General features: G+C 37.8%; 1 protein-coding gene across 1 annotated transcript; it reads right to left on the reverse strand.

The window, feature by feature from the left end:
* Positions 1-641: 641 nt before the first annotated feature.
* LOC111497317 (transformation/transcription domain-associated protein-like) lies at positions 642-26,362 on the reverse strand. Its single transcript, XM_023148086.1, has 35 exons — positions 25,917-26,362; positions 24,856-25,574; positions 21,102-21,227; positions 20,915-21,000; positions 20,718-20,826; positions 20,041-20,136; positions 19,886-19,948; positions 19,731-19,790; positions 19,555-19,623; positions 18,987-19,068; positions 18,800-18,852; positions 18,611-18,709; positions 17,297-18,529; positions 14,940-15,935; positions 14,539-14,874; positions 13,790-14,048; positions 13,122-13,344; positions 12,612-12,999; positions 11,707-11,856; positions 11,326-11,547; positions 11,025-11,246; positions 10,116-10,769; positions 9,325-9,585; positions 8,895-9,242; positions 7,405-7,814; positions 6,896-7,325; positions 5,488-6,786; positions 4,940-5,200; positions 4,570-4,860; positions 4,008-4,481; positions 2,908-3,339; positions 2,399-2,677; positions 1,724-2,275; positions 1,444-1,650; positions 642-1,015 (listed from the first exon to the last, which is right to left on the reverse strand). Exons 1-35 carry the CDS (start codon positions 25,972-25,974, stop codon positions 896-898), a joined length of 11,667 nt encoding a protein of 3,888 aa, XP_023003854.1. The 5' UTR covers positions 25,975-26,362; the 3' UTR covers positions 642-895.
* Between the last annotated feature and the right edge of the window lie 89 nt (positions 26,363-26,451).

Genomic DNA, 26,451 nt, shown 5'->3' on the forward strand with positions numbered 1-26,451 from the left:
ATATTAGTTTGGAGTATTGTTATTTTTTTCAAATATTTTATTGTCGGATAATTTGTCCCCAATACTATATTTTAGAATATGGAAATTTAAAAATAGAAGATTTTAAAAGAGAAAGAAAAAAGAAAAAAAAAATAGTATGGTCGTTGGATTTGAAGCTTGAACAAAAGATGTCTGTATGTGAGAAACCGACATGTCGTGTCGGTTAAGTTGCAAGTAATCCGTGTGTCACATAACGTGAAAAGACTAAATAGGACAAACTCTTCCTTCATGGGCAGTCTCTTTTTGCCTATTCCAAGCTTCAACTAGTTAATAAATAAATTTATTATTATTATTATTTTTTACTAAATATGTATTTGATAGAGTATCAACTTTCGAGATGAATTGTTTATCATTAGATGGATGTCAGGTGGAATAACTAACTTCAAATGTTGTTGTAACATCTTAATAGATCAATAGTGTTTGACTTTATTTTACTCAATCAATTGGATTAGACACTTAGAAATCTAATTTCAATGTTGTTTGGAAATATGAAAATTTTGTTGATAATAAAAAAAAATTATAGAAAAATGTCATGGAGGAGAAGAAAATACGAAATTATCTACCAATTTCTTTAAAAGTGAATATTCGGCGTTGGAACGATGTGAAAACTGACATCATATGTATATGCAAAAACCTTACCAATTTATTATATACACATGGGAAACAAGACTGGAAATTGTAGAAAGATTTCGCGTATCAACTCGGTAATCATCTACAAATTCATGGGGTCAAGATGAGTAGTCGTTAAGGACTCACATCATTAGCTATGAACAACAATATGTTAGAGGCGGACACCAAATTACCAGTGTCAAATTTGAATCCTTGCACTCCTGTTTCCCATTTGTGAATTGTCTAATCAAAACCAGGGATGCCATGTCGGGTCCATCATGCACAAATTCTTTGGGTGCAATGCAGCATCAACCAGCTCTGACACACCCCTTTGTACCGACTGAGGCGGGTCCATGACATTCTCTTCCTGGATAAAGTATGGAAGGTCGAGCAATTGCAGATATTAAAAGACAAAAAGCAATATCATAAACTAAAATGACTTTCTATAAATCCCCCAATCTCATAGACTTGTTACTCATATAAGAAAGTAAAGTGATCTGTAGTTCTAAGTTAAAGTGAAAGTGTATATGTAACGGTCCAACCCCACTCCAATCGATGTGTATGTTAAGGAGAGGTTTTCACATCTTTATAAAAAATGTTTTAATAAAGATAATGTTTTATTCCCCTCTCCAATCGACGTGGGATCTCACAATCCACCTCCTTTGGGGCCAGCATTCTCATTGACACTCGTTCCCTTCTCTAGTTGATGTGGGATCTCACAGTGAACTCTAATCATACTCCAAAAAGAAGAGGAGGTAGGCAACAATAATAAGGGGTTGAGGTTAGAAAGCTTACTTCCTCGGAGAAATGTTGAGGTGCTATTCCATTAATCCGGTCAATGACGTTCTCAACATTGGTAGAGACTTTATGCTTGAAGTCAGCAGGGTTCATACCAGCACCTGTGATGGATGCTAAAGGCATACCGAGCGGTCTTCGCCAAGACCATGAAAGTAGCTCGTCACGGAAGAACATAGCAAGTTGATACCACAAATGCTGAATTTGCTGATAAAATCGCATGTCACTAACCAACAATCATACAACACAGCTATAAGAAAGAAACTCCAAAAAAAACTACCTTTGGTGAAACAACAGCTTGTGCAGCAGAACACATGGCAGAAACAATTAAACCTTCCACTCCAAAATGTGAGAAGAAGGTTTGCATGTTCCTGGTTAACCTGAAAGGCACTGGTTCATTGAACTCGATCATACCATTTGCATCATATGCAGGGTGGAAATCTGTTTGGAAAATTTTCCCCGTGTTCTTAGCAAAATAAATCTTGTTGGGTGACCTTCCCCCAATTTGTAGCATGTAAGACATAAAACTAGAAAGGGCTAATTGGATGGCGAATTGCTTCTTAAAAGCCCACATGTGATTTCCACTGAGTAATGTCTTGTACATATACTGTGAAAAAATGCCCTCGATTACAAGGTCTTTCGTTATAGCACCAAAAGCTTGGAGGCGAAGATCAACAACAGCTTCCGGCAATATTTGACCAGATATGGCTTGATTCAATTGCTCTTTGAAAAATGTAATTGGAAGATCTGCCTCTTGGTTGTTTCTGGCACAGTGATTTTCATACACCTCAAGAAAAGTGCTATACATCAAATCATCTTCCACCATGCGAACCTATACAAACCATAATCAGGAAAATATCCAACATCTAAAGTTTAATAATTTGTGTGCAGACGCAGTCAGTCAGATGATTCCCAGCATTTAAGTTAATCAAACCCATAAAAAAAGGATTCTAACCTGTGACCAAACAGGAATTATGATTGGAGTATGAATACACAAGTGGCGGCGTCTTGATTCCTTGTGCTTATCAAACATTTGATTCATAACTCGGAAGAGTTGCAAAATGCGCTCATCACTCCTAGCATTAGGGGTCAAGGAAGTTTGGACTATAAAATGACGCTGTGAACCGTCAGAACCAATTAAAGTCAAGCGTCTGAAACTACTCCCATGTCTTCGGACAATTGGAATGTCTGCTCCAACTCTGTCTAACTTCACTGTATGGTCAGGTGCAATTTCCTGTTAATGGTTACAGAATCTTGTCATCATGCATTAACAAAACTGAGACGCCAGCAGCCTCAAAGGTGTTCGTTTCTTCTACTTAGACTGTTCAATCGATTATTAAACATAAAAACAAACCCGCTTCCAATTTTTGTTTCTCGCATAAGACCTTCAAGAGCTATTGAATTCTACTATAACTTGCACTTAACACTGATTTAAACATTTGTTTAAGGCCTCGTCAAATATACCTGATCGGTGAAGTATTGTCCTGGTACCTCCACATCAACCACATGGAAGTCACGCAGCACCCGGCTTTCATCTTCTAATCTCAAGACTGCAGGAAACCTGTCCTCAACATTTCCTTGAAGAACATTTTTCCAGTGTTTCAATCTTGCAGTCAATTCCGACAGAGTTGCTGGGAAAGTGAAAGTGCTCTCTGGATCAAGATCACGCTCAAAATCTTGCTTGTACTCCCGCACAAAATCAACATGTTTATTAACCGCATCAGCTGAGAAGCAAGCCTTGCAAACTCCAGAGAGCTCTTTTTTAAGAGATTGAGGAACCTCAGCTGTTGTAGCAGTGGGATACTTGTAGCACCGATGGAGCAATGCATTAACCACAGCAAGAAGTCTCTCCTCTGGCAAAGTAACAAACCTCGAACCAATTTCCGTGAGTAGAATCTGCAAAAGGAAATATATGTTATATTCGTCATCATCCACTAGGGCCAAGTCGAAATAAATGTAGGTATATAGAATTCGGAATTAATATGACATGACCGTACGATTTCTAGTATTAAAATCTGTGTGTTACCATTACCTCCTCACTCGAAGCTTAACAGTTTACTTGTTGAATACCATACACCAAACTAGAGCCTACTATGTGAGGAGGAGCTCATGAAAAGAAAAAGAAACCAAACATTCGATTTAAGGAAAGCCTTTTCGCGACATCTTTGGATAAGGGGAGAGGCTAGCATTCCTCATCCTTTAATCCTCACGAGAAAAACTTATTATCCCCTTGCCACATCATCCTATCCCTCATGATAAATTTTTTTAAAAAATAATAATAAACACATCCTCCCATTCGCTCAAAGAAAAGTAAACTATGGATAATAACATTTAGAAATGCATTGAAAAAAAAAATCCCTAGAGTGAGAATTCTTTAATAGAAGAATACGAGAGAGACATTACCTGCCATGGTCTTCATAATCCCTCACAGCAAGAGGAATAAAGAAGCACAAATATTTTAGTATTAAACAAATAAATGTTAATCACCATAACCGTCATCTTGACAAGGAGGAAAGTGGCAGACGGTATTAAGGAAAAATTAAATATAAAAAGATGACCATTACCTCAAGTTCACTAGCCAAATTAGTGTGCTTGCCTCTGAGAGCCTCCATTATATCCTTTGCAGCATCAAATGCACTAGATGGAGAACCCACTAAGCCCAAGGCAGAACTGCGCCTTAATGCATTTTGAGTACCTTCATTGACATTGGAAGAAGGTTGCGGGAGAGATTGATCATTTCCAGCATGTGTGCTGCTGTCCACTCCAGTGGTCCTTTCAGGCTCTTGGCTGTGAGGATTACCACCATCATGAGATCCAATTCCAGTACCTGATTGAGTGCCTTGGTGACCTTGATTGTCAGTAGGGGTAGAACTGCCACCATGACCTCCTCTACAACCTCCATCAGTCAGGCCAAGAGAGCCAGCAGAAGCGATATTTTGCTGCATTCTTTGTTGAGCCATTGCCATCCTTCCCATCTCAGATCTATTTGCAACATCTCTCCTTTCAAGCAAATAAGTACGAAGCCAGTAATACAGTGCCTGAAATTTTACAGGTAATTATCGGATAATTGAAAAAAAGAAAATAAGTGTAAACAGAAATATTGTTATGAAAATACACAAGGTTCACCTGAGGATAAACATTCGCAATTTTTAAGAGAACAAGTTTACAGTGAGGCGCTTCAGTCCTTTGCAAGGAAAGTAAGAGTTGAGGAATCCAGGACAGCCAAACCCAATGTGGTATTTGATCCAAAAACTTATCAAATGCTCGACCCACAGGCTCATTAGGGGTATCGAAGCTGAGAAGATATAATACACGAGCTAGATGGTTTCTTGAGTTGGAAATGCCAAATTTAATGCCTTGAAGAAAGCAGCTAACAGCATATTCCAACCAAATCTCTTCGTGGGAGTCTTTGTGAGCCTAAAAGGGAATTTTCCAATGACGTTGAGATCACATCTCAAAAGCTGAAATACATGAAGAAAGAAGATATAAAAAATACCATGTCACAATAGTTCCCCCAGCTTATCCATCCCTTGGGCAAATTCTTGAAAAGAGTTATTGCATTGGAGTATGATTGATTGGCACCTTCTGAATCACTTAATTTCAACTGGAAATCTCCCTTGAGACGAAAAATTTCTGCTTTGTGTTTCACGGGAAAATACTCTAAATTAGTGCTATTGATCAAATTCAGGCCACTGGTGAGCTCTCCCTTCATCTCCAGGTAAGCCTTTGCCTGTTCTCTTATCTTCACAAAAGCCTCCTACAAACATGCAACAAATAAAATAACATGAATGAACAAATGGAGCTGATGCACCTTGCCATATCAAGAAAAAGTGATCTCAGTCACCTCTAGGATTTTGAACTACTAGTTTGATGTGCAATCTATTGATGCAAAGTTACACTTGCAACTAACCTAAAAAGCAATCTGTAGGTGATATATGTACTTTTAGGAAGATCACTAAAAAGCAGTCCTAATATATGATATAAACTAGTATCAAGCTCCAACTAAAAGTATATGATATGAACGTCTCAATTGTTCCATAATACCTGCACTTCCATTGTCGAATGACCATACATCTTATCAAGTATTGTTACACAAACATCATAAAGTCCTTGTTTACGAGCAATATGAGCAAGCTTATTGACATTCCATGCTTTGTCACGAAAACCAAGGTGATGAAGTTGGGAATTTGTTGAGCCAAAATCCTTAAATGCATCAATTACAGCATTATACATCTCATTCCTCCATTGCAGTAAATCACACCAAACAGTCATACTATCCCATTCATTTGGAATTCGCAGTTTCCAAGTCTCAAGGATATCCTTTAGATCTGCATAGAGATTTGAAGGCGCGCCAACAACAGAACTTCCAGAAAGCTTGCTTCCATTGGCTATGTCAACAAGAATTCTCGATGATTCCTGCACTTCAACCAGCTGCTGGAATTGTTGCAAAAGTGGAATCCTGGCATGAACTGACATTTCAGGTAATTGCCACCATTGTTCTAAAGAAAGATCAACTCCTTTTCCCACTATAATTTCCGCATCTGCTACACCATTTGAACTCCTATCATGAAGTTTAAAATATGCTTGAATTAAACAAATTTTTGGTGTTTCTTCTACTTGAGCTTTTGGTATAACGTGCTCTTTCATGTATGCCCAATCAGGCATTTTCCATAGACTGTCGAGCAGTATTTCATAATTATCAATGCTCTTCCCAAAGTCCACCAAAGCTTCCCATTGACTAAGTTGACTAGCACAGCAAAGCCATTGTTCTTCCCAAAGACACATCTCAGCCTTTGGTACAGTGTTATTATATGTACCTTGGGTCGCTTTAACCATTGATTGATAAAAAAGGCTTTGAGCACGCTGCCAGTAACCATGCTGAACTAGTGAAAGTCCAGCTTTAGTTTCTGCAGTGTTTGCCTTTCTCTTCCAAAGTCCACACCTCATATCTTCCTCATTGAGTAAGCGGTATAGATCCGCTAGAGACTCGGCACATTTTGTCTCATTTATGAACAACATAACATGACTTTCAAGAAGAGCCAGTGCTATATGCCATGCATTGTAAGTCTTGCCAATATATTTAATGAGCTCACTTGGCATCCGAGGCTGGGGATGACTTAGCTGGAGCCCTTCTAGAAGTGCCTGTACAACATTTGGTCTCTTTGATTGCTGTTTCTTGTGATAATCCTTTGACAGGAGGCCAATCATTGGTTTGGCCAGTGCCACCTGCTCTTCCTTTTGCAATGTTAGCCAGACAATAGGGAAAACCAAAACCCATAGATGGTACGCAACATTTGCATCATTATGGGCCAATTCTCTCAATGGAATAATAAGATCAGCCACCTATACAGAGAGTAAAACGTGTTAAACTTCACCTCTGCATGAGAAAAGACGGAGACAAGAATGAGTGATAGAATGATAATTAGTTCCTATGAGCAAGGCATTCAACTACCTGAAGTTTACTCATCCGATTTAAAAATTGTGCATGCTTAAGAACAAAGGAATCAAATGTTAAAGGGGCATCCTCAGGACCCTCTTGAGCATCAATAACCGGGTGCTGCACTGCAGAGAAATCTGCAACATGACCAGATACCAGAAGAGGTGGTAACCTTGCAGAGTTCGGGGCAAGGGTTATAGGTTTATCCTCAACTAAAACTGCCAAAAGGAAATCGAGGCCCTGTTTGAGCCAGAATACATCGCTTAAAGCTTCCCAGTCCTGTATCTGGATGATGTATTGCAGCCTTGTAAACAAAGTTTTCCCAAGAGATTCATGATATAGGGAGAAAAATTTCTTCCTAATTTCAGGATCTCTTGCCCTCAGACCCAGCATGAACTGACGTTCAACCTTCTGAAAGACTTCTTGACGCAGAGCCGAAGGATATCTAGAAAACACAAAAAAAATATGCATATATTGTTATAACTTTTTCCAAGCACATGGAAAGTTCAAAAAGTAGCACTCACTTATTTGAATCAGCACAAATTTGGTAAAGGAGCTGCAGATATTTTCCATCCCACTCTTCTGCAGCACTGGAAGAGAAGTTTTGCTTATCCACTTGTGATAGCTTCTGAAGAAAAGAGACAATGTCCTTAGGAGCAAGAAAAGAACTAGAGGAGACAGATGTCCCCATTTTACTGAAGTCGTCCTCAATCCACCCTTTTATCACATCAAGTATGCAGAGCAACACACTGGCATCAGTGCCTTTTTCTGACAACAGTGATGTCATGATTTGAGTTACAGAACGCTTGCACTCAGGAACAAGCATGACTCTTTCATTAATGAGCTTCAAAACAGATTTCAAATTCGAGATGACTGTTCCAACATCAGCACTTTGATGAGAAGTTACTGCAGAATCAGGATCCATCCTTTGACCCTAATGATGATGAGACGATAAACTTTTCAGCGTAACCAATTGTGTTAATAAAGTGTATGTAATATAGAAATGAAGTTTACATGATAGGTTTGAAGATAATTGAAAATATGCAATCAAATAACATCAAAACCATAAGCTCAACATATTTATAGACTTCTTAAAAGAAATATCTCTATTTCACAAAAAGGACATGTAGTGGAACAATGGCTAGGAGCCAACCATCCAAGATATTAAAGAAGATACAGAGGGCTCTCCAACCAGTAAATTATAATAGAATACGTTAATCATGATTACAGAAGTAAACAACATTTACAGTAACAAAATGGGAGTTAATGAAGAGAGACTCAAAGTTTTATAGCATGTAATGCTAATTTACATTGAAATTCTGACTTCAACAAAGAAGATTCATTTTGCTTCAAACGCTAGAGATTTAATTCTGTATAAACTTTATTTATTTTTACCATTATGTTAGTTGCCTAAAGTAAATCGGCCCTCTTTATCCAAAAGACTCGTTCGACCAAAACCTCAGGTTGAGGACCAGGCAGTAATGTGTAAAGTGAGTTATAAAAATAAGACTGGACAACGTTTTCACCAACGAGACTACAGATGCTATCTTATTTCTCTCAAAATTTTCATATTTATAATATTAATGGCAAGTATCCCACGGAAGTCCAATTGAATACTCCAACTCGTGCTTCTAAATGATTCAGCCTAAAAAATGGTAAACGAAAAAATCATGTTTTGTATGAGGAATGCATGTTGTACAAAGACCAAGACACGGCAGCAGCATACAACAAAAAATTTATTCTTTTGAACAAGAAGTGAAACTTTTCATTGAACTAATGGTAAGAGACAAATGCAAGGAAAAATATTTATTCAGTACCAGAACATTAGTTGATTGCAAATTATAATAGCAAGATATCCAGTTAAACTCCATTTAATGCTCCAAGTGAGGCAACGTCACGCATGAAGAAAACATATTCGATGTGAGACCAGGAATTTTTAGAGTGGAAAGATAAAAACACTGAAGAAGACAAGGAACGTTTTGTTATCAGAGAATGACAAGTGATGATTCCATACTTGTCTCAAATGAGAACCTGCTGATGATCCCATATCTCGTGCCAAGCGCTGAAGAATGCGTCCCAGGTTATATGGATCAATTAGGTTCTTCTGCACCTCTGTCAAAGTTTTAATTACAAGCAGGACAAAGCTAATGGAAGAAACAGTGTTATCCTCAGATGAAGTTTGAGGAACAGTTAAACTGTTGATGTGATTTTTTATTAGCTCGTCAACTTTTTGATACAGTAACTTCACATCGGGTGGTGTTGTGACCCCTTCCAAAGGATAAGCCACAAATACCATCCTTAGCAGGGAGCATAATGATTTCCCAGCATCTAACATCTTGTGCTTAAAACAGGGTTCTAGAATCTGTCCAAAAGATGAGACATGGTTTTAATTGAATTAAAGTAAATGCTACGTTCTTAGGATAAAATAGGGCTCAGCAACATACTTGAGATATCTGATTGATATTATTTCTGACAAACAGGTGCGGCTGCTTCTCTAAAACTTTGTTCATTACATCCAAGCCCTGTGCAAGAGCAGTGGAAGGGTCCTTGGACTGAGATGGCTGGATGCTACTGAGCAACTTCTCCAGATAATTGAATTTGACATTAGCATTTGGCCACACCTCCAGGGCCTGTGACAGAAGCTCTAATGCTTGCTTATACATGGCGGTTGCCTCTTTGTCCTTGGGCTCTATAACCAACGCAACCTTTATCCATAAAAGTATAACTGTTAAAAAGCCTAATACAGAGATTAAAACGTGAGAATCAATTCAAAACAAGATAATGATGCACCACAAAGATGACATTTCCACAATATTCTGCAAATGTAACGTTATAGTTTCAGTTGTTCGACATCTTTTACTTGTATAAAGTATTGCATCAAATCAAATGGCCGATAGCTTGAATACTGGTTGATGAAAAAATGGTATCGCACTACTCACCCAACCAATCAAAATAATGGACCTAACGAGAGCAACTGAACATTACTTTTCAAAGAGAAGAATGAAGAAAAATAGAAGGGTATACGATACATGCACTCAAGGGAGATAATAAAAGAAAAGGTTAATTTTTTTTTAACAAGAAACAAACTTTTCAGTGTAGTAATCTAAACTATCGAGGCAATAGATGGATGACTAATTATGCAACCAAGCAAATCCATAGTTACAATGACAATAATTGAAAAGTGGCACCAGTGAACTAACGATACATGAAAGAACAAAATAAAATTTGTGCATACCCTTATAAGAAAATTTATAATCATTTCCTCCATTGCAGCATTTGGTTTAAATTCTTCATCAGGTTGTGTTGTTGACCCGGGGGTCTCTATATTTGGCATTGATGATGCACCACCAGGAGACATGACGCAGGGAGATTGAAGACCAGGTTCAACCTTGACCCGCTTGGTTGAATCTTCGGGGAATGTAGAACCATCAACCAAACGCTTGGGATCAGCACCTGGAGGACATGAAGTCATTCCATCATTGCTGTGGCCAGGGGCGTCACTTTCAGTTACATGCTTCATTTCATTTTGCCTTTGACGTTCCCAACCAACCACCAATCCAGAAAGATCAATTGCAAGTCTTCTATTTTCTGCTGTAGTATTATAAGGCAATCCTAGACGACTGAGAGAATTCACCATCTGTGGAACGAATTGAGCTCTGCAACTGTAGAAGAGATCTGAATGTCTCACAATGAGTTGGAAAATGTGAATCAAATTAGGAATTGAGTGGCCCTCCTCGACCAGTATTTTTTTGGTATATCTAATCCAAATTGGCATTCGAGAATCACCAAGAGGCAATCTTCGTGGAAGGGCTGGCATAAGTATATCAAGAGCCTGCTTGACCAACATTTTATTCTCTGGTTGACAAGTTCTAAGCAGTGCTACAAAAACCTGCATCCACATCAGAGTTAGGATATTTTGCCAAGAACAACTCCATAGTGTCATAGTAGCTATAGTTGTACAGCCTCTTTTATCTTATCAAGTAAAAAGTTTTCTTTCCTGTCCAAAAAAATATTTCCTTATTTCTGTAAAATTTCCCTGTACAACTTTTAAGAAAGTCTCCTTTTTTCAGTTTCCTGCTCAGGTCATACAATTTGTGTAAAAAATGAACGAAAAACAACCATCTCTACAGTACATAATAAATACCTGAAGAATAATTTTTTCAGGTGCTTGATAAGCCTCCAAGAAATGGCAGACATTAACAAAGGCCCACTGCTTACTGGCACTATCTTCCCTTTTTAGATGATTCCAACCAAACTTGATTAGTTCTTTCCTATGATGGACCAGGTCGCTCTGAAGATACTTGAGAAGTAAGGTTGCAAGCTGTAAAAGTTCGATTCTCAAGGGCTCATCGTACTCAGCTGACACCTAGAAAAGAAGTTCAGATATTTAAGAAAACTAGGAAAAAGAACCGTTTCAGGTAGATAACAATAAATAGCAAAATCACCTCTTCTGGAGGATCAAGAAGTTTTTCGACAATTGTTTTAATTATAGATTGATCTACAACCTCCCAACTTTGCCCATTTTGGAAGGCATGAGCAAGCATAGGAAGAATTAGCATTTGCATTACAATCACCAAATGATCATGACCAAGTTGTTTCGATTGAAACAGGTTCAGAAAATGTAATAGAAGTGCTTTCTTCATGTTCGGTTGATATCCTTCAGCAACCTAAGAGACAGAGTAATCATTTCATGTACCAATTTTTTTAAAAAATAATAATAAAAAAATAAGAAAAGACCATCAAATAGTCATTTCCATACAACAGAAAATATGTGGTGGACAGTCATATTAGTAATCCTCACAAAGAAAACTTAAGAATGAGGTTACCTCGATGATATAAAACTCCTTCAGAAATGTGTAGTCGATTCGAGTGTGAAACAAAAAGATGGAAAGTATGTCAAAGAGCACATTCACTTCTGCTTTTTCATGTCGCAAATAATTAAGGAAGCATTTAACTAGCCACTTGCTTTCTTTCACCTACATCATAATGTTCCGATCATTTAAGTAAATCAGCAGTAGAAAAGCATCAAATAAACATTGTAAATCTCATTTAATAATTGATGAAGTGAAGCATCTTCCAACTGTCCCACTCAAGATGGAAAAGAAATAGAAGAAAAAAAATCATATGTTAGAGATTGATGGAACAAATTCAAAATAAAGATAGGAAATGGAATAAGAGGAAAATGAAGAAATTTATTTGATATGGTAAATAAAGCAGAAGCGGCTTCTTTAACCCATTCCAAAGAGAGGAAGAAATGAAAACCGACTAGGAAGAAATGAAAACCGACTTTTGGCTTGAAAAGCCGTTCTGAACAGAATATATATATATATATATATATTTCTGAAGTAGGTCCAGCTAAAACAATAGAGAAAATATTGCTAATAATACTATTTTCAAGTGGATAATGAGTAAACTTTGTATGACCCAATGGACGAAAAAAACGAAAATATTTACAAGATAATGTTAAATCAAATATTAACACATGCACTACACGCAATCAAGGTCTTAATAGTTAGAGATAACTGTAAGACGTAAATGAAAGAAAATAAGGTTTGTATCAACTAATCCCGCATGTAAATGTATTGAATCATTCTAAGCCAACAAACAAGATATAAATCCACAGCTTAAATTTTAAATAACATCAGAAAAATAAAAATAATAAAAATAGGCAGGCATAGTTAATTCCCTAAATTCAGACATCCATCGGAAATGCAGCAGTTTGTAATCTTACTTGCACTAGGTTTAGCTCTTGCTCATTGTGCAGTCGAGATATTCTAGCAGGTGACTTCCAAACAAGTACAAGAGTATCAAAAACTACACGATTGCTCTGTAGCCAACCAGGCATCAGTTTCACCAAAGTTTTAATAAGTGCAAGACCATGAAAATAAGCATCAGATACTACACTTGAGGGAGATGATGGTGGATCGGGGGCATCAGAAGGAGTTACAAGGCCTTCATCACCTGATAAAGGAGCAGGTGGGGTTGATGAACCGGGAGTTAAAGCAGCTTCAGATTTAGGTACAAATTCAGGAAACGCACTAGCTAGTATCTTTTGTGGTGATTTTGCAAGTTCTTCTCTCAGAGATTGGCCAGCATCTGATCGTATAATGTACATAAACCTGAAAGCATAACTAAAATCAGAACAAGCAAATAGTGACATGATTATTGCATCTTTGGTAAGGTTTTCTTTGATTGACAACTGAGAAAAACTCCACAAACAAACCAACTATCCAAAACTTACCGTCTGAAGTATTTTGGTTCACTAAGATGAGCAAGGAAGTAATCAACAGCAAGCGGTGCATATCGGTTCAAAAATTTAATTAGTGGAACACGGTAAGGACTATTGACTTCACTATACACTTGTCCAGGGGGAAGAGCTCCTTCCAAATCAATAGTCAGTGTTACTAGTTCATCAAGAAACTTGGATGCAGCCGTGGGAAGCAGATGAAAAAGTTCAATGATAGCTGAAAGGAGAAAATACAAACATTAGATAATCAGCAACCCATGCCGGGAAATTAATGTAACTCCACAAGACAAAAGTAAGAACGGAGAAATTTCAGCTTTTAACCCTTGTACCCACCTCAGTAGGTCAATTTTAGCCCTGAAGTTTTAGTTTTATCAAATTAAAACGTGAACTATTTAAAGCGGAAAAATTAATCACTCCCTTGATTGAATTGTCATTTTTTTCCAAGAATTTCTTCTCTTCCTTTATCAAGATTTGTGCCTAGTTGTTGCCCTCTCGTAGCTCAACGAGGGAATTTTTGTAGGTTTAAATTTTTTTAATTGAATTGGATGCTCATTAGTTGGGTTTGAACTTTGGACATTTTTCTCTAGAGTTGGAGTACTTTTTATCAGTTTGATTTTATTGTAAGTTTGAATTATAGTTGGTTTTTTTCCTCCTAAAATTACCTGCTGCAATTTTTGGTTCTTCGCCTGCCTTCCATGCTTTCTGACTTTGTGCAAGCTTTTCTGGCTCCAACCATTTGTTGAGGTGCTCTAACAGCTTGCCACCCAATGTAACGTTAAACCAACTGGCCAAAAGTTCAAGAAGGCGAGCCAGACCTTGAAGAAGAGGCAGGCTAAGATTTTTGGTGTGTGCCAAGTTTACCAGAATAGGTCTGAGGCTACCTTGCAGCAGATCTTTGGGCATCCTTTGCTGATTAATAACCTATACAGAAACGAGGGGTAAATCCTAAAACAAAACAAACACAAACACACAACCCATAAAAAATAACACCTTATAAGGTCTAACTTAGACCCTATTGTATTAAATTCCATTCACCTAATCATTTTTCTTATGCAACTGTCTAAGCCACTAACTTATACATACTGCAATTAAGCTCCCAAGATTGCAATCTAACCCAATAACATATGCATTAAAATTTTAAAATAAAAATAAATTAAATTAAACTAATATTTTTTATAAAAATAATTAATCACATTTGATTTCTCATCAGAAGTCCTCACTTACTAATAAATGGATTTAGGATATTACCATACGCATAATATTACTGGGCCAAGATGGGAATAAGTGAAATTCTTACCTAAAATTGAGATTAGACCTCACTTGTATTTATTGAAAATTTGAAATTACCTACACAAAATAATGATGACAGAAAATAAACCATATTGACAATAAAACCAGTAAAAAACTAAACCTGTCTTAACCCTTCCTTTGCAACAGCAACTACTTCTGGAGTCCGACATGTCAATGACTTGAAAAACATTGAGATGATTTTTGCACGCAATTCAGAATGATTGGGAGTTTTAAAGTCCGCCCATGCCATGGTGGTACACAATAACTCAATGCAAGCTTTTCGGAGCTTGTTCAATGATGTCGCTATTTTTGGGTTCATAAACTTTACAGCCCATATAGTTTCATCTGCCTCAGCTATTTGCAACGCTTCTTGCAGAAAGTTAACCAACTCCTGAGTCAACTTTAGAAGAGGTGGCCTTAGTGCCAAGCAGAAATTCAGGGCTGTAACAGCTCCAACCTGTAGATCAGAGCAGGTTAACATAGAAACAACGTAAACTATTTAAATAACACGCAGTTCAAGACCTGTTGATCAATAGTCTTCAACCGAAGTGGTCGCAATAAGAGAGGTTGAAGCAAAGGTTGATACAGAGGTTCAAGCAACTCAGACACCTCACTACCAGTCCTACTGGCCAAAAGAGCTAAGCATGACTGCACATTCTTCCTGACAATAGTTGATGAATTGGGATTAAACAACTCGGAAGCAAGGACATCTACTACACCTTGAAAGCTTTGTTTTCGTGGCTCACTGTTTGCTTCATCCACATTATTCACAACTCGAAGAACCTGATTAAGTACTTGGCTAGTCTCCTCTTGCTCCTTACTAGCATAAATGGGTAGCCTTTTCAGAACATATACCAGGGCCCGTACAATTTTTACTTGAAAATGGTAAAGAGTTTCAAGAGTAACCCTTCCAACTACAGCACCAAGTCCCATTACACCCCCCATTTGGGCTTGCCACGTTCTGCCATAACAACAATGCAAAAGCTGTGGCAAAAGTTGCTCAAAAACTGGAATGCGGGCACTTGGAGGTGGTGAATATACTGGGCTCATGGGGCTGGAAACATTCATTGGGGTGCCAGGCCCTCTAGTCATTATTACATCAGTTTGTTTTCCACGAGCAAGGAAAAGAAGCATTTCAGAGAACAAATTTAGAGCATTCAGAGCAGCTTTTGCATGGAGCCTGTTTTCATCTGCTAGCACCTCAACTAGAGCATCCAAAAAAATAAGAGGGTCCAACTCTTTGAGGTTACAACAGGCACCACTTTTTAATCTGGAATTAGCATTAACATTTGAAGGAGGCAAAGTACTTCCAAGTGAGGCAGATGAAACTGGAGTATTATTTAGAGAAGAATCGATATGGAAAAGTATAGCAAAATGGTGGCATACGTTAAGAACAAAATCATCCTTCGGTTCATGGAGATCCTCCTCTGAACCAGCAGCAATAATGGTCATCAATAGAAGTTTGAAAACAGATTTCTCAGCCATAAGTTGGGTTTTTGTCTTCACGCCTAAATCAGCCTGCAAAAAATCCCTCTTATTAGAGCAATGGCAGATATTACAGTAATTGGATTTAGGAATTCATACCCATTTAGGTAGCACAAGTAATGTGACAAAACAAAGAAGAAGAAAAAAGATGTAGAGAAAGATCAATACTGACAATCAGAATGAGAATATTAACAACCAGAAAGATATCAAATTAAAATCAGACACCATCTTTATTTCAAATGAGATAACGGGTAGGACAAGAATATTAACAATCAGAAAGAATGATGTCCATTAGCATTCAATTAAAACACACTCATCTGCACTAAAGCAGAGAGAATCTACGACCGGCAGAGACCTCTTCAATAAGAAGGCTGGGAAATAAGAAAAACTCTGCTATTGACCAAAAAAGGCCATAAAGTTCATTAGCAAGTGACAGCCAATAAAAGAAATAAAACCACACCCAATATCAAATTTCCCTCGACTGTTTCTTTTCTCCTAAGAAAGTTTTCCTATTTCTTTCTATCCAAATCTCCCAGAAAACAGCTACAAGATAGACTAAATTACAAGCTGGGGCCTAGTACTTCAGCCAAGATCAGATGGTAACAAGGAAAACTACTTCTGGGGTTCCATAAAAACTTTGTACTACAAAGCACTCCGCAATCTTCCTAGTGAAAATGCAATGCTTAAAAGGATCTTAAACTCTTTTCCCGTTCATAAAACACACCTTCAGGAATTAAGGCTTGAGCAGGATGAGTTTTTCACCTCCTTTATTATATCTATGGCAGTTCTTATTAACGAACCTCCTCCTTCAATGAGTTTTCGGCTGAATGTGGAGCAATTTTGGATAATAAAGGAACCTCTTTTTATGTCAAATCACACTTACATTTTAACGTGCAATACAAAGAAGAAGAAGCCAAAGATGAAGAAAAAGAAACCCACAACATAGAAATGTGTACAATTGAACAAAACTCCCAAAACTATGATTTCTTTAAGACCAATTTTTTAGCATAGACTGTTTTCCTTGACTGTTTTATTTTCAAAAGATAGCCACCAAGATTCAATATGGAATAATATAACTGTTAGGCTGTATTGGGTTTTCTTCAATATTGCACAACATTTGGAATTGAGTAATTGAAAATTCTGTGTTTATAACAAATCCAAGAACCACCATTTAATTTCAAAGAAAGAACCTCAGGAAATCGGTCCTCTATTTGACATGTTAGTGAGGCAATCACAATAAATTCAAAAAGGCAGCAAAGAATGTCAGAACAAATAAGCAACATTGTGAAGTATTTATAAAATTGAATATAGCACAAAGGATACAAAAAGGCTTTCCATCAAAAAGCAGAGCCATGTTAGAGAGATAGAAGCAACACAATCTTAAGAAAGCCAACCTTTGCCTCTGGGGTCTCAGACCTCCGCCAAGAGGAATCAACAGAAGAGGCTAGCAAAGTTGACAATTGTCTGGGCGTATAGCCATCATGAGCCACATTTCCAGGCAAATTCAGCTGAGATGACAGGCAGACACGAAGAAATTTCAAAGCTTGTTTCCTGTAGAACGAATCAACACCACCGGTTTTGTTCATCACAGCTGATACTGCAAGATTAATGCATCTATCCAATGGCACCAAAAAGGGAGTAGATGGCTCAAAGGTAAGAATTAAACGAAGCCCATGTTCCGGGTTCTCCTTGCACTCTAGAGCAAGTGGCTCCTTGAGAAAGCGTCTATTACGACCACCTAACTTTCCAAGAACTTGCAATGCTTTTGCACCCCAAGAATAGGGCATTGGCCTCAAATGAGACCATAAGGCTAAAATCACTTCAGACATCACATTAGCCATACAAGGTTCTAGGAAATCAGGGTTTAAACTATCAACCCAGAATTCAAGTGTTCGTAAACCCAGACTAACTAAGTCATCACTTCCTTTTAGACACAAAACAAGAGGCTTCATTAAACGAGGAAGGTAAGGCAATAATGAGCTTAACCGTGCAGGCAATGTGAGGCATAATTCCAACAACAGATCCCTCATATCTTCCCCAGTTGGACCATTAATCATGGTCAGTAACATGTTAAGGCAAGGCTGTAGCAAAGGAATCAGATCACGTAGTAAAAGTTCAAATTTACACCCTGCTAATGCCCGAAACATTATGCGAAGAAGTTGCATGTACCCAAGAGGCCTTTCAACTTCTGTAGCACTTTTAACACAAACTTCCACTATGACAGTCACATGAGGCTGTAAAATACGCTCAAAATCTGCAGGTGCTTTAGCAACAGCACCAAAGACAAAACGAAAGAGTTGCAAGACCAATTTTGCCCCTGGTGAATCTGGGTTCTTCAACACATCAAGTTTGCTGGTGACAAGAAAATTAGCCAAAACATCCGCAAAAGGTCTATATACTTTAGGTGTTTGCAAAAATGTGGAAAACAGATGGACCAGCTGTGTGTTGGAGATCATGCACTCAAAAACTTCAGGCATGCACAATGAAAATATGTCCATCAGATCCCGTGGTTCCATAACAGTAAGTATCTGGGAGAACAGATGAAGCATTTCTACTTCTTCGTCCTTTTCCTTAAATAGTGTTAAGCAATGAACACCACTTTTCAGAACACCAGAGGCTTTGCACACCTACCCAGACCAAAATTATGGTTAGGTCTTAATCAAGCAAACTAAATAGCACACACACATTCATCATCAATTATATCATACCTCGTCCTCTCTCATTCCCTTAAATGCTTGAGGCGTTGCCAAATTTGATGTTGGTGTAACAAGCATCTGCGGATGTGTTCCATTTGGAGTTGGAGAAACCTTAACAATAAATCCACAGATTACATAACATAACCAAGTTACGAACAAGCAGTCAAACTGAAACCATCATTTTTAGTATTAGTGAAACACCTGACAACGGGGTAAATGTGCATGAGTGATGCTCCAAATGATAGTCTTCATTCCTAACAGAAAACAGAGCCAAAATTTATCAAATAAAATAAAAATAAAAAGCTCCAACAATAAAGTATCCAGAAGAACAACATACAGAATTCACAAACTAATTCAAACAAAGCAATTACGAAAGAGAATTTATTACCCATGATTAACGTCTTAATCAAATGCTTACAGTCATTGACTTCCTTAGAATGCTCCACAGGGATCTGCAAATTTAAAACTGCCTGCAAGAACATGGTAGAGAACGGACCAAATAATATACAGATGAATGCTGGAGAAAAGATAAGGAAGTATCGGAATATCAATCAAGAACATGCTGCATTGTGTAAATAGTGGAACTAAATAATATTTCCAGAAGTTTGTAGACGATAAAAGTTTACTCAATTAGCAGACCAACACCATTGAACACCACTTTTGAAAAATGTTTCATTTTAATTCATAAGAAGTGGTCAAGATAAATCCCTCTTCAGCTCATGCTTCTATTTCATCGACTAGTCTATTAGAAAAGTACAATGTATTGCCTTTCATTTTAAGTAGGACTACATGCCTACTATCTCATAGGGAAAAAAATAAATATGAGCTTTTTCCAGTTACAATAATACAAAATAAAATTAAAAGATAGAGACTATGCTCAAAACAATCCCGAACATGATATCAAAAGAAATTTACAGCAAAACAAAAAGGCAGTCCAGTTAAGTTGTAAAAGCAACCTGCACAGGGAGCTCAAGCTTGGACCTCAAATTTGCACGATCTTTTCCCTCCTCACCTTCCTCCAATAACTATGAAGTATGAAAAGAACTCAATATTAACAACAATTCATAGCTTTTCAAGTTATTAAGACAGAAGTAGAAGAGGGGGGAGTACGTCAATATGGTAATTGTGGTACCTGAGGAATGGTGTGCTTGAATGTACTAAATTTCCCAACAAAAGCATCCAAAATACGCCCCTATACATGAGATGCTTGTCATATTAAACATAAAATTCACTGCTTATGTCTTGCTAGTTGAGAATACAATCAAGAAACATATTCTTATGTCAGACCAAGAGAATTCGTGATTCATCCATAGACGTTTGGTCAACACCTTTCTCAAAGATTGGCTCCACCTATATCCAAAATCCACTTTATTCAAGAAGGCCAAAGAATGGGAAATAGGAAGAAGTTAAAAACATTGGAAGTAAGCAGTTTGAAAAGGTACCAAGTTCAGCATCAACCGTGCACAAGTAGTATGAATGCTAAGTGATAGTGAGGCATCATGCATGTTACTTGAGAACAAGTAGATAATCTGTGACAGCTGTGAACATCATATAGCATTTATCAAATGATGAACTGTAACAGAGTGCTGCAGAAACCAAGGTAAGAAAAAAGTGACGTGAAAAGTATCAGACAGCCCCTGAAGCCCAAAAGGGGAACAAGATAGATTGAAACAAAACTACTAAACAATTACTTTCCTTTTGAATTTCATTCACTTTAGAATATTCTTTTCAGTTTTCTTGTCACTCGTGATTGGTACCAGACTTTTTCATAAACTCGTCGCTTGTGATTGGTACCAAACTTTTTTATAAACACGTGTCTCCAATTCCAATTTCCAAGTGACTTCTCCAAGAAGTCAACCCCATCTTCCGATAATGTCATTTGAAATTCAGGACAGCCAAACAAGTATAGTAGCATAAACTTAGTGGAAAAGTTATAAATGAAAACTTTCCGTCCTTAAGGTTCAGGACAAAACTGTCAAGAAAATTCATATCCATAGATATTGTCATTCTAAAATAGATTTTAGCGACCCACCTCAAAATTGTAGGAACACAAAAGTTAACAAATAAGACAAACTCAGAAACTTCCTGCATTAGCACTCAAATTGCACAATGAAGATACCTGAGATAGGGAAAGATCCCCCCTGACATGATGCACAATTTCGGCTAGTAAACTATAGGCTAATGGTCTTAACGTCTCGTAGCATGCCCGACCAGTTCCAACTAGAGCCCTGAAAGTGTGAAAAAGATACAACAACAAAGTATCAGTATGAATAACAGCCAAGCTCCGCATTAGGATGTACATGGGTAGTATATTACTTCTCTTCCAACAGTGTATCTATCAAAGGAAATAAGCCCCTCTTATACTCTGTTCCAAGAACATGTTTCAGGGCTACTAATAATTCCTGCGTTGAACAACTTTAAGCTTAGTTCTCAGATTTTCCTTTCAACCAAACTGACCAAGTAGGAAAAGAAACCCATGATAATAAATGACAAAAGTTCTCACTTTTCGAATTGACACGGAATCTGAACATGTAACCAGCAAATTCACAATACTCTTGCAAATACTTTCTTCATGTGGCTGGATATAATCAGCCGAACTCCTCAGCAGATATGTTAAAAACGAAACAGTCTGCAATCACAAAGGCAAAAGATAAGTAGATTGTTAAATGTTACTTTACTTCCCGATTGACTACTGCGGTTAACGTACAGCCTAATTGACTACTGTGGTTAGTGGTCACTTTACACGATTGACTAATCATGTGCACAGCATAGCTTATGGTAAAAGAAAAATATACAACTCTAGACCAAAATTATTTAATGGAATATCAGTACAGAGAATCCCTAATAGCAGCAGGCTCTATCTGATTGTCAAAAACATATAAATCCACGGGTCTTCCTTGCAACAAAAGGCTTTGGCTCAAAATAGAGGGTAGATAAAAGGTAGCATCTCTTCCACAAACTTCTCTATCATCATCAATGGAAGACCGAGAAGGAAAATCTATGCCACACTCAACTTCCTCTTTTCTTTTCTTTTCATAATGGTAATGGATTGTTTTGGTAGCTTACTTACGAAGGTATAATACAAAGGGCAGATAAAAGGGTTTCCATGTTGGTAACTAAGGCTTAAGTATCAACCACCTGCAATTTGTGGGTGGCACGATTCTCTTCTACAATTTGCCATATGCTCCTCCACAAACAACATGTTTGAGAGGGTGAAAACCTTCCAAAGATTTTCAAGACAAAACATCAACCTCCAAAAAAACAAATATCAGGAGCATCAATGTTAGCACAGATTATATCAAGGACTTCGCCAACAAATACAGCTGTGAAAATGGTGACTAGCCGAATATGTATCTAGGATTGCCCCCAACTCGAAATTCTTACCTTTCTCCCTCTAGAAGACCATTATTGAAATATCTCGTTGGTAGCAAAGGAAGAGCAATCTCGGAGACAAAAATGTAAAAAATGATGGCTAAATGAGGGCAACATGAACTCCAAATTTTAACATCGTATCATGGCTTCAAAGAAACGAAAGAGTGCCATCATGGAAATTCTATAGATACAAGGAAAAATTTTCAGTAAATAAAGATGAAATTGTATCAGAATTTGTATCCTTTTACACGTCCTTATATACAAAGGACGACACCCTCACTGAATTTCTCCACAATCTTGACCGGAGCCCAATTGACAAACAGCAAGCAGCCTCCCTTGAGGTTGCTTTCACCAAAGAAGAGTTAGGGAAGGTAATACAGTTCCTAGGCTCCGACAAAAGTCCAAGATGGGATGGCTTTGCCTCAAAAAAAATTTTAAAATGTAGGGAACATTTTGCAGGCCCATATCGTGAAAGTGTTCCAAGATTTTTTTTTTGTTTTTCAAAATAGAATTATTAACAACCTAAATGAAACATGCATTTGTTTGATCTCAAAGAAATAGATGTCTGCATTGTCACAAACTTTCGCCCCATCTTACGACCAGACAATACAAAATCATAGCATGGGTGCTATCAGAGCGTCCTAAAAGGGTCCTACCTTTCCGATTACTGGGCAACAAACAACTTTTGTGGAAGGAAGACGTATCTTCGAAACACCGCTCATGGCAAATGAACTTATAGATCAATGGAAAAGAAAGAAACAAAAAGGAGTTGTCATCAAGCTTGACTTGAAAAGGCCTTCGACAAGGTCAATTGGACTTTTCTCAAAAATATTCTAGTAGCAAAAGGCTTTGGCTCAAAATGGCGAAGGCGGATAATAGGTTTCATTTCACTCACAAACTTCTCCATCATCATCAATTGAAGACCGAGAGGGAAGATCCACGCCCCACAAGGTCTTCAAAAATAGGATCCTTATCCCTATTCCTTTTCATAATGGTAATGGATTGCCTAAGTTGCTTACTCACCAGGGACGAATACGAAGGGCACATAAAGAGCTTTTAGGTAGGAAATGAAAGCATAAGCATCAACCATATTCAGATGATAAAATCCTCTTCTTTGATTTGCCAAATGTCTTCTCCACAAAAAAAAAATGATCGAGGCGGTAAAAACCTTTGAAAGTTTCTAAGGACAAAATATCAATATCCAAAAAATAAAGAATATGGGCATCAAAGTTAGCACAAAGATTACCGAAGACCTAGCCAACTGATGTGGTTGTAAAGGGTGAATGCCCGAATATGTACCTAGGATCACCCTTAAATGGGAACCACAAATCCTTCTCATTTTGGAAGACCGTTATTGAAAAAATAGCAAGAAGATTATCCACATGGTCATCATGTTATACTTATAAAGGCGGAAGGCTCACCCACATACAAACCACATTGTCCAACCTCCCCACTTACTACATGCCTCTCTTTTACATGCCACGAATAGTGACTAAGGATATAGAAAGATTATTCAAAGACTACTTGTGGAAAGATGGCCCACACCTTGTATGGTGCAATATCATAAACCTCCCAGTACATAAGGGAGGACATGGTCTATTTTCGATAAAGTAGAAGAACAAACCTCTTCTCGCCAAATGGATATGGAGATATAATCGCAAAGAAAACTGTCTTGTGGAGAAAATTTATAAAGGCCAAATATACTCCTACAACATATACAAATTGACCCTCTCCATCTTCTACAAAAAGACCATGGAAGTACATAAAAAGAAAACACCAAAACCTCATCACCAACCAAATTTGCCATAGGGTTGGTGATGGAGGAAGCACATCTTTCTGGACCAATCCCTGGATTGAAAACCCCATGCTATCCTTATGGTATCCACTTCTATATAGACTTTCTCATAGCAAAACAACCATAATCCAAGAAATATGGAATGATGTCAACAAATTCTAGGACTTGAAGCTTGGTAGGAACTTAAGGGTTAACGAAGTTACAGAATGGGCTGAATTAAGCCTCAACCTCACCTCAATTGTATTGTTTAAAGAAGCAGACTCATTGATATGACTTCCTAATGCTAACGGGGTCTTCTCTACAAAATCTTTGATAATGGACCTAAGGAAAAAAAGTAGAAGCAATAAGCCCCACGCTAACAAAGACAATATGGAAAGGAAATCACCCTAAAAAGCTGAAGTTCTTCTTTTGGGAAATAACGCATAAAACCATTAGCATAAGTAAAAATCTACATAAAAAAGAATGTTCTATAGGACTCTATTTCTAAAGTTGGTGCCCACTATGCAAGAAATACAGCGAATCACAAAACCACTTATGGCTTTCTTTTGGACTCTATGGAAAGAAAGAAATCAAAGAGTGTTCATGAAAAAAGCCCAAACTTATACTATGCTCTTCAAATATCATGAAATTATCTCTTATAAAAAAAATGAAGACCTTTATTGAAAAATTCGAAAGGAGGTTATCAACATGGTCCTCAAGATACACATCCAAAGGTAGCAAGCTCACCCTAATACAAGCCACATTATCCAACCTTCCTACTTACTATATATTTCTATTCGAAATGCCTTACAAAATGGCTACAAAAATAGAAAGATTGTTCAGAAGCTATCTATGGAAAGATGTCCCACATCTTGTCCGACGAAATACCATAAACCTCCTAACTTAAAAGGGAGGTCTTGGGATTATATTTGATGAAAGAGCATAACAAAGCCCTCTTTGCCAAATGGAGCTGGAGAAATTACCACGAATGTATCACCTTGTAGAGAAATCTTACAAAGGTTAAATACGCTCCCACATCATGCACAAATGGATACCCCCCACCAATTGTCTTTTTTAAAAAAAAAAGTTGAAGAATATCCAATCAGCGTACCTTAACTTGCGCACCCTTCAGTTCAATGAAATGATTCTTCAAAAAGGGAGGAACCTTTTCAGGTCCTGGAACAGAAATAGCAGAAACCATCAGAGGCAGCAAGAGAGGGATATTTGTTTGAACAAGACGACTATACAGCTGGAAAAGAAACATCACGACCAGTGGACTCTCTGTTACTATCTTAAATGAACGGGTACTGGGATTAAGCTGCATAGTCCCTGTGCATCCGGCAGTCATTGACTGGTCCGATGTAGTGGATACATCCGTGGGCTTTAGATCTTCGTCACCGGTAGCTGGATTGTCAAAAAAATGGTTTACGGTCAACTTAAAGTTCTGGTAAATTTTGCACACGAAATCAAGGAATGGCTGCACTTCATGTTCTAGAGTCGGTCTAAAATTTCTGAGGAGATCGAAGATTATGCGGATACAAATTAAGCCGTTCTCCTCGTTATCTGTGGTAAGCACTTGCATGGCAACCTTTAACATGTCCTGCACGAAGGGTCTTAAAACTTCACTGTGAGGAAGACGATTAAGGATCTCCACCACAATGTTCCGAAGTTTATTCTCGAGATTATCAGTAAATTGAGGACTTGTAATCTGAAGTAGGATAACGGAGAACGCTCGAAAGTAGCATTTCAGAAAATTCAAGTACTCGGGTGTGTGAGCAATCTCCAGGCTATCTCGAACCTCCGTTGCCATCTGAAGCCTTGTCTGAATACCTGCTCAAAAGTACATTTCAGAACAAAACAAAAATAACAAAAAAAAAAAAAAAAACGGTACGGGTAAGAGTAAGCATTGCTCAGTTTGATCGACAAGAAACAATAAGAAAATATGATAACGATATGGAAATTGGTGCAAAGACCGAGCACGTTGCATCTCCATGGCATAATTTAAGCGATTTTCGAAGTGTAATACTAAAACAAATTAGATAAACGTGATAAGCAACAACAAATTCAAGATCAAATTACCTAGTTTCTTAGAACTAATGGTCGCAAAGACAAATGCGTTCACGCCCGATCAAAGAAAAGAGAGATAGATAGATAGAGATAAAGAGAGCGTACTGAGTTCAGGCTCAACGAGGTGGCGAGAATGTTGCTCGAGGTTCTGAATGGGACTCATGACGTTCTTGAAATAGCGAAGAACACGACGAGAAGGAGCTCGGTAATTGTAGGACGTTAGACGGCTAAATATCGAGAGCGTTAGGCAGTTCCAGCAGCTTCTTCTTCTTCTTCATACTCCTACTGTGATTTGAAGCGCCTTCATCGATCAGTATTAACAAGAAAGAACGGAATCGTACGACTCCAGTACCAGAATTGTGCGGTGAATTCGATTACCTCCCCGGTGCTTAAAGGCTCGATGATCTTGTTCTGCGAAAATTGCCAACAATCCCAGTCGAATTTCTGTTTCCCGGGTAGACTTGGGATCGTCCGCAAAGGCAATCAAGCATAAACCATCGCGGGGAAAGCAAGCCAGTCTTTGTAGACTTAATGATTGGACTGGAACCGACTGGGCTACTCGGCCCATTGGCTCACATTTTGGCCGACCTCTGCATGTGTTCGTATAATACGTCCATTTTTGTTCCTGCCCCGACCTCAC

The sequence above is a fragment of the Cucurbita maxima genome, unplaced genomic scaffold (genome assembly GCF_002738345.1).
Source record: "Cucurbita maxima cultivar Rimu unplaced genomic scaffold, Cmax_1.0 Cma_Scf00023, whole genome shotgun sequence".
Classification (NCBI taxonomy): Eukaryota; Viridiplantae; Streptophyta; class Magnoliopsida; order Cucurbitales; family Cucurbitaceae; genus Cucurbita; species Cucurbita maxima.